The sequence below is a fragment of the Phyllobates terribilis genome, unplaced genomic scaffold, assembly GCF_046119375.1.
Source record: "Phyllobates terribilis strain yellow unplaced genomic scaffold, ASM4611937v1 Scaffold_3__8_contigs__length_932513732, whole genome shotgun sequence".
In the NCBI taxonomy this organism is placed as follows: Eukaryota; Metazoa; Chordata; class Amphibia; order Anura; family Dendrobatidae; genus Phyllobates; species Phyllobates terribilis.
The window spans coordinates 160,706,814-160,719,449 of record NW_027362763.1 but is presented as its reverse complement, the minus strand read 5'-3'; the positions used below and the strand labels follow the sequence as shown (position 1 = coordinate 160,719,449).

At 43.9% G+C, this 12,636-nt stretch overlaps 1 protein-coding gene across 2 annotated transcripts in view; it reads left to right on the top strand.

Annotated features, from left to right (window-relative positions):
• The window catches only part of SNTG2 (syntrophin gamma 2), a 1,024,184-nt gene that overhangs the window by 614,102 nt on the left and 397,446 nt on the right, over positions 1-12,636 (top strand). For both annotated transcript variants that reach the window (XM_073674230.1, XM_073674231.1), the window contains exon 11: positions 1,903-1,941. In XM_073674230.1, coding sequence (XP_073530331.1) covers positions 1,903-1,941 — 39 coding nt within the window. The remainder of the gene's footprint in view (positions 1-1,902; positions 1,942-12,636) is intronic.

Genomic DNA, 12,636 nt, shown 5'->3' with positions numbered 1-12,636 from the left:
AGGCTTGTGAAAGACTGAAAAACTCAGCCAAAGGCAAAAAAACACCCATAACATGTTACTATTTTTTTTCCTTTGTTTTACTATACTATATTTTATGATCAGTTAAAGATCAAACATGAGATCTTGTTGTAACCTTGACAAAAGCCAGTGTCGACATTGTATATTGGAAGCACAAATAAAACTGTAAGCTCTCTAATTTGAAACTCTGACATTCAATGCGCACAACAATATATTTTAGCACAGTCTTGACACATTGATATTTTTCAGATCTGATGGATTTGATTTTTTTTAACTAATACCATTCTGCATCTATAGAAGAATTGCTTTTAGGATCTTGATCTTTAAACAAAATCCAGAACTGAGATTTATAAATTATTATTTTTGCATGCATACAATGGTGGTGCTAAGATAGCTATAAGTTTCTTTTTATGCATATCAATGTGCATATGATGGCTTGACTTGTGGGCTGAGCCTTAATTTAGATCTTCAATTCTTTTAAATCATTCCAAAAACTAAGAGTACTCCACTAATATGCATCTATCAAATATCCACTGGATAAATGCTAGTCCTGTGAGTGTTCAACAACCTGAATACAATCAACCAAAGGGGGTGCCTTGTTCCACGCGAAACGCGCGTCGGGAGGGAAGAGGAACGTGCCTTCCTTACCACCTGTCTGGGCGCAGCTTAATTTCAGAGGTATAACCATTTGGCAATTCAAATATTCCCCCTCCCATATACTAGTGTGCCACAAACAGGAAGTTGATATCACCAACCATTCCCATTTAATTTAGGTGTATCCATATAAATGGCCCACCCTGTAGAACCAACAACTTCTCTTCAGACTGTTCTTTTCTTTACCAATTGATTGGGGAGACCTTTTGATGCTAGTAGATAGGTTGGCACAGACTTAACTATAGGGAGTGAAAGGGCTGCAGACAGACCTGGCATCTGGAGTCTAAAGGGGTTTAAAAAGTGCATTATGCTCTATATGGGTAGATTAGTACACTATATTAAATCTTTTAGCTTGAGACCCCTAGATTTGCCTCTTTGGATCAGGATGATCAAATCTAGGGTGACTTATTTTACTTTTAGCTGAGACCATGGACTGGGACATATCCATTAGCTCAAAAATATAACCAATTAGTTTTCCATTAGTTTTTTTATTGGGCAATATACTGTATATCAATTATTTCTAGTAATATTTTTTTGTGTTCTTTGGGTTCATAGAAATGTGGACTTGTTCCTCCGCTATGTTCCCCTTAAACAGGACAACACTGTAAAGTGATAGATCCCCTTAACATCAACAAAGGAAAAATACTATATTGCAAAGCCCACAAGCCAAAAAAAAAACTCAGCATGGTCTAATAATTCTACAAATCTGCAGCAGTCACTAAAACTTGGTGTGAATAAAAATTCATAAATTCTCAGTCATTTTATTACTGATATCTCATACATCAAAAAGGTTAAATTTTACAATGCTGAAAAAATGCATGAGAATGTAATCTGCAGAATATTTCTGTGTCTTAAAAAGATACTGTGTTATCTTTCTTGCCTTTACTATGGGCTAAGAAGTAAAATTATTAGTAGAAATAGGCTTAATACATCCTGAACTTGGACATTGAATATTACAGATAGTCCAAGGGGTAGGTTATACAGGCAGGGCACCTGGAACTCCAAAGGAGAGGGTGTGCGATTAGTGGATTTAAAAAAAAAAGAAGAAAACATTCAACATTTTTTTTTTAATTTTTTCTTGTCTTTTCTCTGTTGAATATAACCTTTGCTTGAACAGACAATGTTTTAATTATTGCTTGTGCTCTTTGTGCAATGTTCACATATGTATACTTTAAATACACTTTGTAATTTAGTGAATTAACAATTTTTTTTTACTTTTTTGTTTTACAGATGAAAATGGTTAACAAATGCTACTCACCATCTGATCAGGTCAGTGACAGAAAACTTGGAATAAGTAGACATGAGTTGATTGTTTAGCAGGACTCTGATCCAATGTCCAGGTAAGTGGTATGTGACGGGTAGACCAGAGGCCCATTAATCTCTCACTTTCTGGCATCCTCAATGAGGATTATGATTAGCCAGGACTGGCTCATCACAGATGACGTCGGGCCAGCCTTGACTAATCAAATTCTGTGTCGGGATGCTGTAAAGTTAGAAATGTGTGGGCCTCCTGTCTACCCATACCACTGACCTGGACTGTGGACTGGATGCACTCATCTCTAGAAATAAGTATTGGTTTTATAATATGCTAATCTCCATACATCGGTTTACTTGCAGTTCTATTGGAAAGCACAAGAAGCATATAACATTATTGTTACAATATAGGGAGATACTGATTATAGTAGGAAAAATAAGTATTTGATACACTGCCGATTTTGCAACTTTTCCCACCTACAAAGAATGAAGAGGTCTGTAATTTTTATCGTAGGTACACTTCAACTGTCAGAGACAGAATCTTAAAAAAATCCAGAAAATCACATTGTATGATTTTTACATAATTAATTAGCTTTTATTGCATGAAATAAGTATTTGATACAATAGAAAAACAGAACTTAATATTTGGTACAGAAACTTTTGTTTGCAATTACAGAAGTCAGACGTTTCCTGTAGTTCCTGACCAAGTTTGCTGATACTGCAGCTGGGATTTTGACCCACTCCCCCATACAAATCTTCTCCAGATCTTTCAGGTTTCGGGGCTATCGCTAGGCAACATTGAGTTTCAACTCCCTCCAAAGATTTTCTATTGGGTTCAGGTCTGGACACTGGCTAGGCCACTACAGGACCTTAAAATGATTCTTACAGGGCTACTCCTTAGCTGTATGGCTGTGTGTGTTGGGTCATTGTCATGCTTGAAGACCCAGTCCAGACCCATATTCAATGCTTTTACTGAGGGAAGGAGGTTGTTGACCAAAATCTTCCGATACATGACCCCATCCATGCTCTCTTCAATATGGCACAGTCGTCCTGTCTCCTTTGCAGAAAAGTACCAGGAAAGTATGATGTTTCCCCCACCATACTTCATGGTGGGTTGGGACGGTTGTTCTTGGGGTTATTTTCATCCTTCATCTTCCTCCAAACACGGCGAGTGGAGTTGATAACAAAAAGTTCTATTTTGGTCTCATGTGACCACATGACCTTCTCCTATGCCTCCTCTGGATCATCCAGATGGTCATTGGTGAACTTCAAATGGGCCTGGACATGTGCTGGCGTGAGCAGGGGGACCTTACGTGCCCTGCAGGATTTTAATCCATGACCGCATAGTGTGTTACTAACAGTAATGTTTGAGAATGTGATCCCAGCTCTCTTCAGGTCATTGACCAGGTCCTCTTGTGTAGTTCTAGGCTGATTCCTGACCTTTCTTAGACTCATCCTCACCCCACGAGGCAAGATCTTGCATGAAGCCCCAGATCTTTTATGCCGGTAATGAGTTCGAACATGTGCAATTAATACAGGTAATGAGTGTAGAGTAGGAGGACTTCTAAAAGAAAAACTAACAAGTCTGTGAGAGTCAGAATTCATGCTGGTTGGTAGGTGATCAATACTTATTTCATGCAATATAAAGCAATTTAATTATTTAAAAATTATACAATGAGATTTTCTGGTTTTTATTTTTAGATTCTGTCTCACAGTTGAAGTGTACCTACGATAAAAATTACAGACTTCTCCATTCTTTGTAGGTGGAAAAACTTGCAAAATCGACGATGCATCAAATACTTATTTTTCCTCACTGTAAGTTAATATGTACAGATGTCTTGAGTAATATTAGATTTTTTTAATTAGCTGATTTTCAACTGACCAGAATGTATACCTAAAGGGATTGTCCTAGCTGCGATGGTTAAGACGCACCGGACCATAAGACGCACCTAGGTTTTAGAGGAGGAAAATAGAAAAAGAAATTTAAGCAAAAATTGTGGTCATGATGCCCTGTTAAGGGGGATGGGGTCTGCTGCTGACACTGTTATAGGGGTAATGTCCACCAATTATTTTAATATCCCCCATTCTGGCATATATGGCCCCCTCCTTCCTGTTATACGTGGCCCTCATCCCCATTCTGAAATGCATGGCAACCCTCATCCCCATCCTGGTATGCATGGCACCCCTCATCCCCATTCTGGTATGCATGGCACCCCTTATCCCCATCCTGGTATGTATGGCACCCTTCATCCCTCATCCTGGTATGTATGGCCCCCCTCATTCCCATCCTGGTATGTATGGCACCCTTCATCATGGTATGTATGGCCCCCCTCATCCCCATCCTGGTACATATGGCATCCTTCATCCCTCATCCTTTTATATATGGCCCCCCTCATCCCTCTTCCTGGTATGCTTGGCACCCCTTTATCCTGGTATGCTTGGCACCCCTCTTCCTGGTGTGTATGGCCCCCCTCATCCCTCTTCCTGGTATGCTTGGCACCACTCCATCCTGGTATGCTTGGCAATCCCTAACCCCAATCATGCTGCACACAAAAAATAAAGAATTATGCTCACCTCCTCTCTCCTCTTGTGCTGCGTCCCTCTCTGCTGCCAACAGGGATCTCACTGTGTGAGCCGCGCATGTCGTAACTGCCATGCGCCCTCACACTGTGAGATGCTGTGCCGGAATAGTCACTGCTCCCCACGCCGGGAGGAAAAAAGTGTGTCTTAGGTCATGTCCGTATTTTTTCTGCGAGTAAATTCTGCGCAGAAAAAATACGGACCATGTGCACCGAACTTGCAGAATGTCATAGGAAGTCATGGGATAAGGTATGCAATGCATTTCTGGAGCATTTATGCGGGGCAAATACGCACCAAAAAACGCACAAAAATGCATCGTGGGCACACAGCCTTATAGTTCAAAAAATATGGTAATTGTCCAATTTATTCTGGTCCCCCCTGCTGGAGTAAGGGCTGGGACAAGGTATTTTGGTGCCTGAGGCAGATGAAGCTGATGGTGCCCTCCCGATGAACTCTTGGCCCCCAATTAAAGGAATGGGTCAGAAACTAAGATAAAAGGTCCCATAACGCACTTCCCCTCCTTCCCTTCTGATAGGTTAGGTAACAAGCTCTGATGATCACTTCCTCTAGAATTTCTACCTTTTTTACCCAAAAATACCAGCAAAAGTAAAAACAAGGGCTGTACTTTAGGTGTGAGGCTCAACAGGGGGGATGTTTTCAAAGTTAGATATAGATTCATTCATTGTTTGATGACAATTTACACAATACGAGGGACAAATAGCGATATTCATCCCTGATAGCCTTGATTTAAATGTCAGACCCAAGGACGCTCATTGAAACTAATATAGTTTAATAGTATAATAGGGGCTGTTTGGTTTCAATTAGGGTGTCCAGCGGATACCCTACTGGAAACTAAAGTGGCCCCACTATGGATAAAGGTATACTTATGATGGTTTTAATGTTCGTCATGCAACAAATACAGTTTGCAACAAAACTGATTGTGGTTCTGGTGCCGAATTCCTGTTCTGATGGTTGCTCTAGTGACATTCATCACCAGAACCATCATAAATACGAAACCAAAATCTTCATCAGTACATAAATAGAGCACCAGAGCCATCACTAGTACTTAAATTCTGGTGTACTTAAATATGGCACCAGAACCGTCATTAGTAAATAACTAGGTCACTAGAACCACTAATGATACATGAATATAGAACCACCATCAGTATATGAATATGGCACAAGAACCACATCAGTACATGAATACATCACCAGAACAATAATGTATCACCAGAACCTCATGAGAACCACAGTCAGTGAATAAATACAATACTAGTACCATCATCAGTACATGTACATGTCACCAGAACCACTATTAGTACATGAATTTATCACCAGAACCACCATCAGTACAAGAATATATCACCAGAACCACCATCAGTACATGACTATATCACCAAGCTTAGTGCAGCAATCAGTTGTAATGTTAAGTCAGGCCCATATACATTTGTATCTCACGAACCTATAACTCCCAATATGTCTTAAACAGGGGGAAGCAGGGAGTTGTTGTTATCAGTCATTATCAGACTGCAGACCATACAGGAACCACAGTACTGATGAGACATAATCAGTATCAACACGTAAACATTTACATCCAGATACTTTATAGGTGACATCTTCTCTGAGTAGTTTTTTTTCTTTTCGTCTCCATATTGTCCAGATGCCATGATGATTTTTCACATCCACAGCTCTTATCTGTAGATTTCCCTCTAGTCTGCTCTTCTGCAGCAAATCCCAACACGGCGCTCTTAAATATAAAAGTGTTATTAAAATATCCTCTGCATAAAGACTTATTGGCAATGTAAAATGAGAAAAAAATCCTTGTACTCACCTAATCCAGGCTCCCCATCCAGCGCATCTCCGTCTCTTCTTCTGTCTCATGCAGCAGTGGGCGCTGGACGGCACGATGATGTCACTGCATCGCAACATCCAACTTCCCCTTCATGCGCTGTCTCCACCATGGTGCAGGGTGGAAGTGGCCTGCATTCTGTTGAAGTTTCCGGCGCAGCAAGGGGGTGATTACAGCTCCTCTGCTTGTCTCCCAGGTGGCGCTCACATCAATTGTATTCGAGTCTCTATTTTTAAAGCTTTGCAGATGGTTGGTACTTTACTATTGAGTACTACAGGGGTTCAAATTATGACTTCTCCAACTCTTCTTGTCTTTTAAGTAATTAATTATCTGTTGTGTCGAGCGGCTCCCCGCACGTGCGCAGTGAAGTTCCCAGCTTCACTGTGTGCGGTCGGAGCCGCTCGTCACAGCACATGCACAGTGAAGCTGGAAATTACACAGCCTCACTGCACACGCGCAGGGAGCCGCTCGTCATAGCGCATGTGGCTCCCAGAGCTGCAAGCTTTACTGCCTGACCATCTCATATTGTGCAAGTGCCCCACCCTGACTTCAGCTCTCCCTAAAAGCAAAATTTAAATGCGTGGGTGGTGCCAGCCATGACTGAATGCGGCGCCCGCCCCTAACTGAATGCGAGTATCACACCCCTATGACTAAACGAGCAGATATGATTATAAGCATATAAAATGTTATATACTCATTATATGAGCTGGCAGGCACCAACCCCCCCCCCCCCCCCACAACATTCCCAACTTACCAACTAAAATGAAACATGACACATAATGTGCAGATAAAAGGCCGCGGTATTTATTAATGGTTGCTCAAATATTAAATATATTAAACCAATAAATAACAATAAAATTCATTACTCCATATACACTAAAACCAAACCAATCTCCACCCAGCATAGCTGGGTGAGAACCATCTAATAAATACCAAGACGACATTAACACTTATGGGAGGGCGGGCGGTCAGCTGTTTCTTCAAAATCCAGGAATGCAGAGCTTAAAATCAATCATTTCTGCCTGGCACCTGAAGATTAAGAAACCAATCTACAAAAGGTAAGTACCATTAGTTATTACCTAGCAAAGAAAGGGGGGGGGGAAATAAAAACCTATTACTGAGAGAACTAAAGGGACATACCAAGACTAAACCCTAACGAGATTAGGCTTTAGAAAACAGGGGGAGTTGCTGCAGCAATCCCATGAAGCCCCCACGCTATATGCTCTAAAGGGGGACTTGTACATTTGCGTCAATTTTTTATGAAAAAAGCATGTTAGTGATGCACATTACATCACTAACAACGTAATGGGAGCAGTTTACATAGTAGATAAGACATGACAGGTTCCCTTTAATGAACTTCACCGACATTGTAAGCAAGGGTAGGCAAAAATTCTTCCAAAACAAAGTTAGACTGGTCAAGTCATAAAGCAAATAATTAGTTATTGCTGCTAATGGAGATTCTTCAAACTGTTGACTCATGGGGTGTATGTTACACGCATGCCGCTAGGTTCAGATAGGGGTGAGACAGGTTACATGAATTCTTTGGAATCCTGGGGGAACCGTTACTCAGGGCGACCATAGACCATGTGCTGCAGCTTCTCTCAGGCACGCAGGGGTATTGATCCTCCAGCAAAGACATGTAGGTTGTTTCACTTGCTGACCAGACACACCTGACAAGAGTCCTCATAACCACTAGAACAGTAGAATTTAATAAGAAGCTACACAGCTAGTGCAAGTTAAGTCTTATGAGCAACAAGCTCCAGTGGCAAACAGTACAGTTTCCTTAGCAGCACAGCAGTTCATTGTCTTCCCAGTAGTACAGGACAGCAAAGTTGTAATGCAAAGGCACATTAATGAACACAGCATTCTTTACAGCACAGTGAGATGGTGGAGGGGGAAGGGATTGCTGAGGGAGATGATCTCTGTGACACCATTTCTTCCAATCCTTATCTTTCTGCCTGACAATACTCTGCACTGTTAGTTCAGGAATAGTGATGATCGAGCATGCTCACTACTACTCAGTGCTCGCCTGAGCATCTCACTACTCGAGATGCTCTGCGCTCGCTGAGTAATTCCGGGGTTGCTCGGGTCCCATCCCTGCGTGTTTGGCACTCTTTAGAGTGCCAATCCACATGCAGGGATTGTCTGTCACACACTGTAATGTCGCAGCCATGTTTTGGTTGTGGCATTACAGTGATTGGCTGGCCGCACAGCATCATCAGGTCTATATCAGACCTGGCTCCATCATGCTCGTCAGTCACTCCGGAATCAGACAGTGTAGGGAGAGCTGCTGCTACGGAGAGATTTGTTTGTTTCTAGTTAGTGTAGGTATACCAGACTATATTAGAGACACATATCCATCGCAGCTAACAGTCTTTCTGAGGACTAATCCAGCTGCAGAGATATCAGTGCTAGGCAGGCAGCCAGAGTATATAGCAGACTGCAGTGCACATAGCAAGAGGGTCCAGTTCTGTCTGCTGGTGCTTTTACAGATATTTGTAGAAATAGCCCCAGGTATAAGGGGCCAGGAATATTTTTTTTTTATCTTAATCCTGATTATTTGCTTAAAAAGCAATCCATATAGCACAGTTTTTCTGTGCCATTTGCTTGTTGGCACTGCAGAATACAGCCAGGTCCTTTCCATATTACAGCGCTAAAAATCCAGCTATTTAAAACTGTGGTTTGTCTATCACATGGATCACATATAATTGCGCTGAAAATTCTGCCATTTCTGGCCTCCATTAAAATTTTGTTTCAGTGTGTCAGTGAAGTTATTCACACCAGTTTGCTGTTAAAAATAGTTACCTGCAGGCCAGCTATTGAAAACTCTGGTTTGTCTGTCAAACGGATCACATATAAGTTCGCTCCAAATTCAGCCATTTGTAGTGAGCGTGGAAGATATTGTCCTCCATTTAAAATGGGCAAGGCACGTTGCAAGTGACGGGGAACTGGATGTGATGGTGATGGTGCATGCTGAGGCCAAGGCTGTGGGCAAGCTGAAATTGTGCCACAACAAACAACCACATCTTCTCCTTCCTGTCCCAATTAATAGGGGACCGCAGAACACCACTATTGAACACAGAGCAGTGTGAAAAGGTTATTGGTTGGATAGTAGATAATGATTCCACTCACTTAGCCACCACCATCACCACCACCACCCTGTCTTCCACACGGTCAAGTCTAGGTAGGCATGAGTCTGGACCGCATATTCCTCACCCTGATCCTCCTTCCTCCCACCATGCCGAGTGCCCAGAGACAACTGATCCCACACTTGGACACTCCGAAGAGCTGTTCACTTTTCCATAATAATAATAATAATAATAATAATAATGTTTTTATTTATATAGCGCCAACATAATCTGCAGTGCTTTACAATTCAGACAATTTACAGACATTATGGGCACTGTCCCTATTGGGGCTTACAATCTACATTCCCTATCAGTATGTCTTTGGAGTGTGGGAGGAAACAGGAGAACCCGGAGGAAACCCATGCAAACATGGGTAGAACATACAAACTCACAGCAGATGTTGTCCTTGGTGGGATTTGAACCCAGGACCCCAGTGCCGCAAGGCTGCAATGCTAACCACTGAGCCACCGTTCTGCCCCATTTATAGATTCGGGTCTCTCAAGTAGTCCACTTGAAGCGGGGCAAGAGGAGATCGCATGTAGCGATGCCCAAAAAATTGAGCAGCCACAGTCATACAAAGGCGACGGTGGGAAAATGTCACAAGAGGTGGACGATGATGAGACACAATTGCCAGAAAGTCAGGAGGAGGACCAGGGTGCGGAAGTGGAAGACGAGGTGGTGGATGATATAGTAACTGACCCAACCTGGCAGGAGGACATGCAGAGTGAGGACAGAAGCACAAAGGGGGAGGGAGGCAGAGCACCCCAACAGGAAGGAAGAAGCAGTGGAGTGGCCACAGACAGAAGGTGGGCAACTTTTCACCCTAACACCAATACGATGGAGGTTGCCAGTACAACTGTTAGATTTTCCCGGGTCTAGTTGCTTTTTAAAGACTCTGCCGATAATTCCAAAATGGCCATTTGCACCACCTGCCTTGCCAGCATCAGCAGGGGTAGCATAACCCGCAGCCTGACCACCACCAGCATGATCAGGCACATGGCAGTAAAGCACCCGACTTTGTGGGCCGAACTCCAGGGTCCAGGAACAGTGTCTGCGTGTGACACACTGCTTCTTCCGCTGTTGTGCATGCAAGCCAATCCCCTGTCCATAGTGCATGCTTAGAAGCCTCCTGCCCTGCACCTGTCGCTGCACACTCTCAACTAGCACCATCAGCAAGCACAACCTTGTCCCAGCGCAGCGTTCAGTTGTCGATACCTCAGTCCTTGGAACGCAAGCGCAAATACGTAGCCAACGCCCCCAGGCCACACTACTAAATTCCCACATTTCAAGACTGCTTGTGCTCGAAATGTTGCTTTTTAGGCTCGTGGAGACGGAAGCTTTCCACAACCTGATGGCGGCCGTCCCTCAGTACTCTGTCCCCAGCCACCACTATTTCTCCCGGTGTGCCGTCCCCGCAATACACAAGCAGTGGCCCACAACATTAGCCGTGCCCTCAATAATGCAGTTACAGGGAAAGTCCACCTAACCACGGACACGTGGACAAGTGCTTGTGGGCAGGGACGGTACATCTCGCTGATGGCACACTGGGTTAACATAGTGGAAGCCGTCACCCAGTCGGACCTTGGGACGGAACACACCCTCTCGATGCCGAGTATTGCAGGGCCAGGTCATTCAGTCTACAGCTCCAGCACCTCATCCTCCACAGCCTCCTCCTCCTCTTCAGCTTCCATCTCCGAAATGACCACATCAGTCACAAGCTGGAAGCACTGCAGCACTGCCTCAGCCAAGCGGCAACAGGCTGTGCTGAAGCTAATATGCTTAGGTGACAAACCGCACAATGCTGAAGAGTTGTGGACAGCTCTTAAAGAGCAGGCGGATCTGTGGCTCACACCGCTGAACCTACAGCCAGGCATGGTCATGTGTGACAATGGCAGGAACCTGGTGGTGGCTCTGAGGCGAGGCGAGCTCACACACGTACCATGCCTGGCCCATGTGCTTAACCTCATGGTTCAACGGTTTCTCAAAACCTACCTGGAGCTGCCGGATCTGCTTGTCAAAATACGCCGCCTGTGTGCCCATTTTAGAAAATCAGATACAGCTTCCGCCACCCTTGCCATGCTTCAGCAGCGCTTGCAACTTCCAGCTCATCGACTGGTGTGTGATGTTCCCATGCATTGGGAAGAATTTGTGAGCAGAAGAGGACAGTTGTTGAGTACCAGAATCAAAAAGGTCATCGGTATTCAGTTCAGACTGCACACATAAGACCTCAGGAGTGGACATGGATGTCAGACATATGTACCATCCTCCAAAACTTTGAGCACTCCACCAAGATGGTGAGCGGCGATGACGCCATAATTAGCATCTCCATCCCACTTTTCTGTCTTCTGAAACGCTCTCTGCTCACAATCAAAGAGGATGCATTGCAGGCGGAGCACGATGAGATGGAGCAAGGAACCATACAGGGTGATTACCCACAGCCCAGCCTCATCTCATCCCAACGTGGATTGGGTGACAATGAGGAAGAGGAGGAGGAAGAACAGGACCTACTTTCATGCGCTATAGACAGTACTAGCTGCACAACTGTCATACCGTCTGTTCAGCGTGGATGGCCTGAGGACAGGCAGGAGAAGAAGGAGGAGAGCATGGTTAGTCGTCCTCTTGGTGAGGACAAGGAAGTCTTGCCTGTTAGCAGTCTGGCATGCTTGGCTGAGTTTATGTTATGCTGCCTTTCCCGTGACCCTCATGTTAGCAAAATTTTGGGTGATAGTCAATACTGGTTAGTGACACTTCTAGACCCATGCTACAAGGAGAACTTTATATCTCTAATTCCTGAGGCGAACAGGTCTACAAAAATGGGGCCGTACCAGAAGGCCCTTGTTGCGGAACTAATAAAAAATTTCCCATCTGAAAACACTGGCGGCAGAGGTCACAGTTCATTGGACAACCAAGGAGTACAACCGAGAGAGACAAAACTCCAATCCAGCAGAGGCACGGAAACACTGTCAAAGTTCAGTGAGAGTTTTCTCAGCCCCTCCCATCTTACTGGCCCTGAGATGCGGGGTACACTCACAAGGAGTGCAAAGTTTGGGAAAATGTTGAGGGAGTACCTTTCTGACCATACTAACGTCCTCTGTGATTTCTCTGTGCCTTATAATTATAGGGAACTAAGCTGGACACGCGGAATGAACTGGC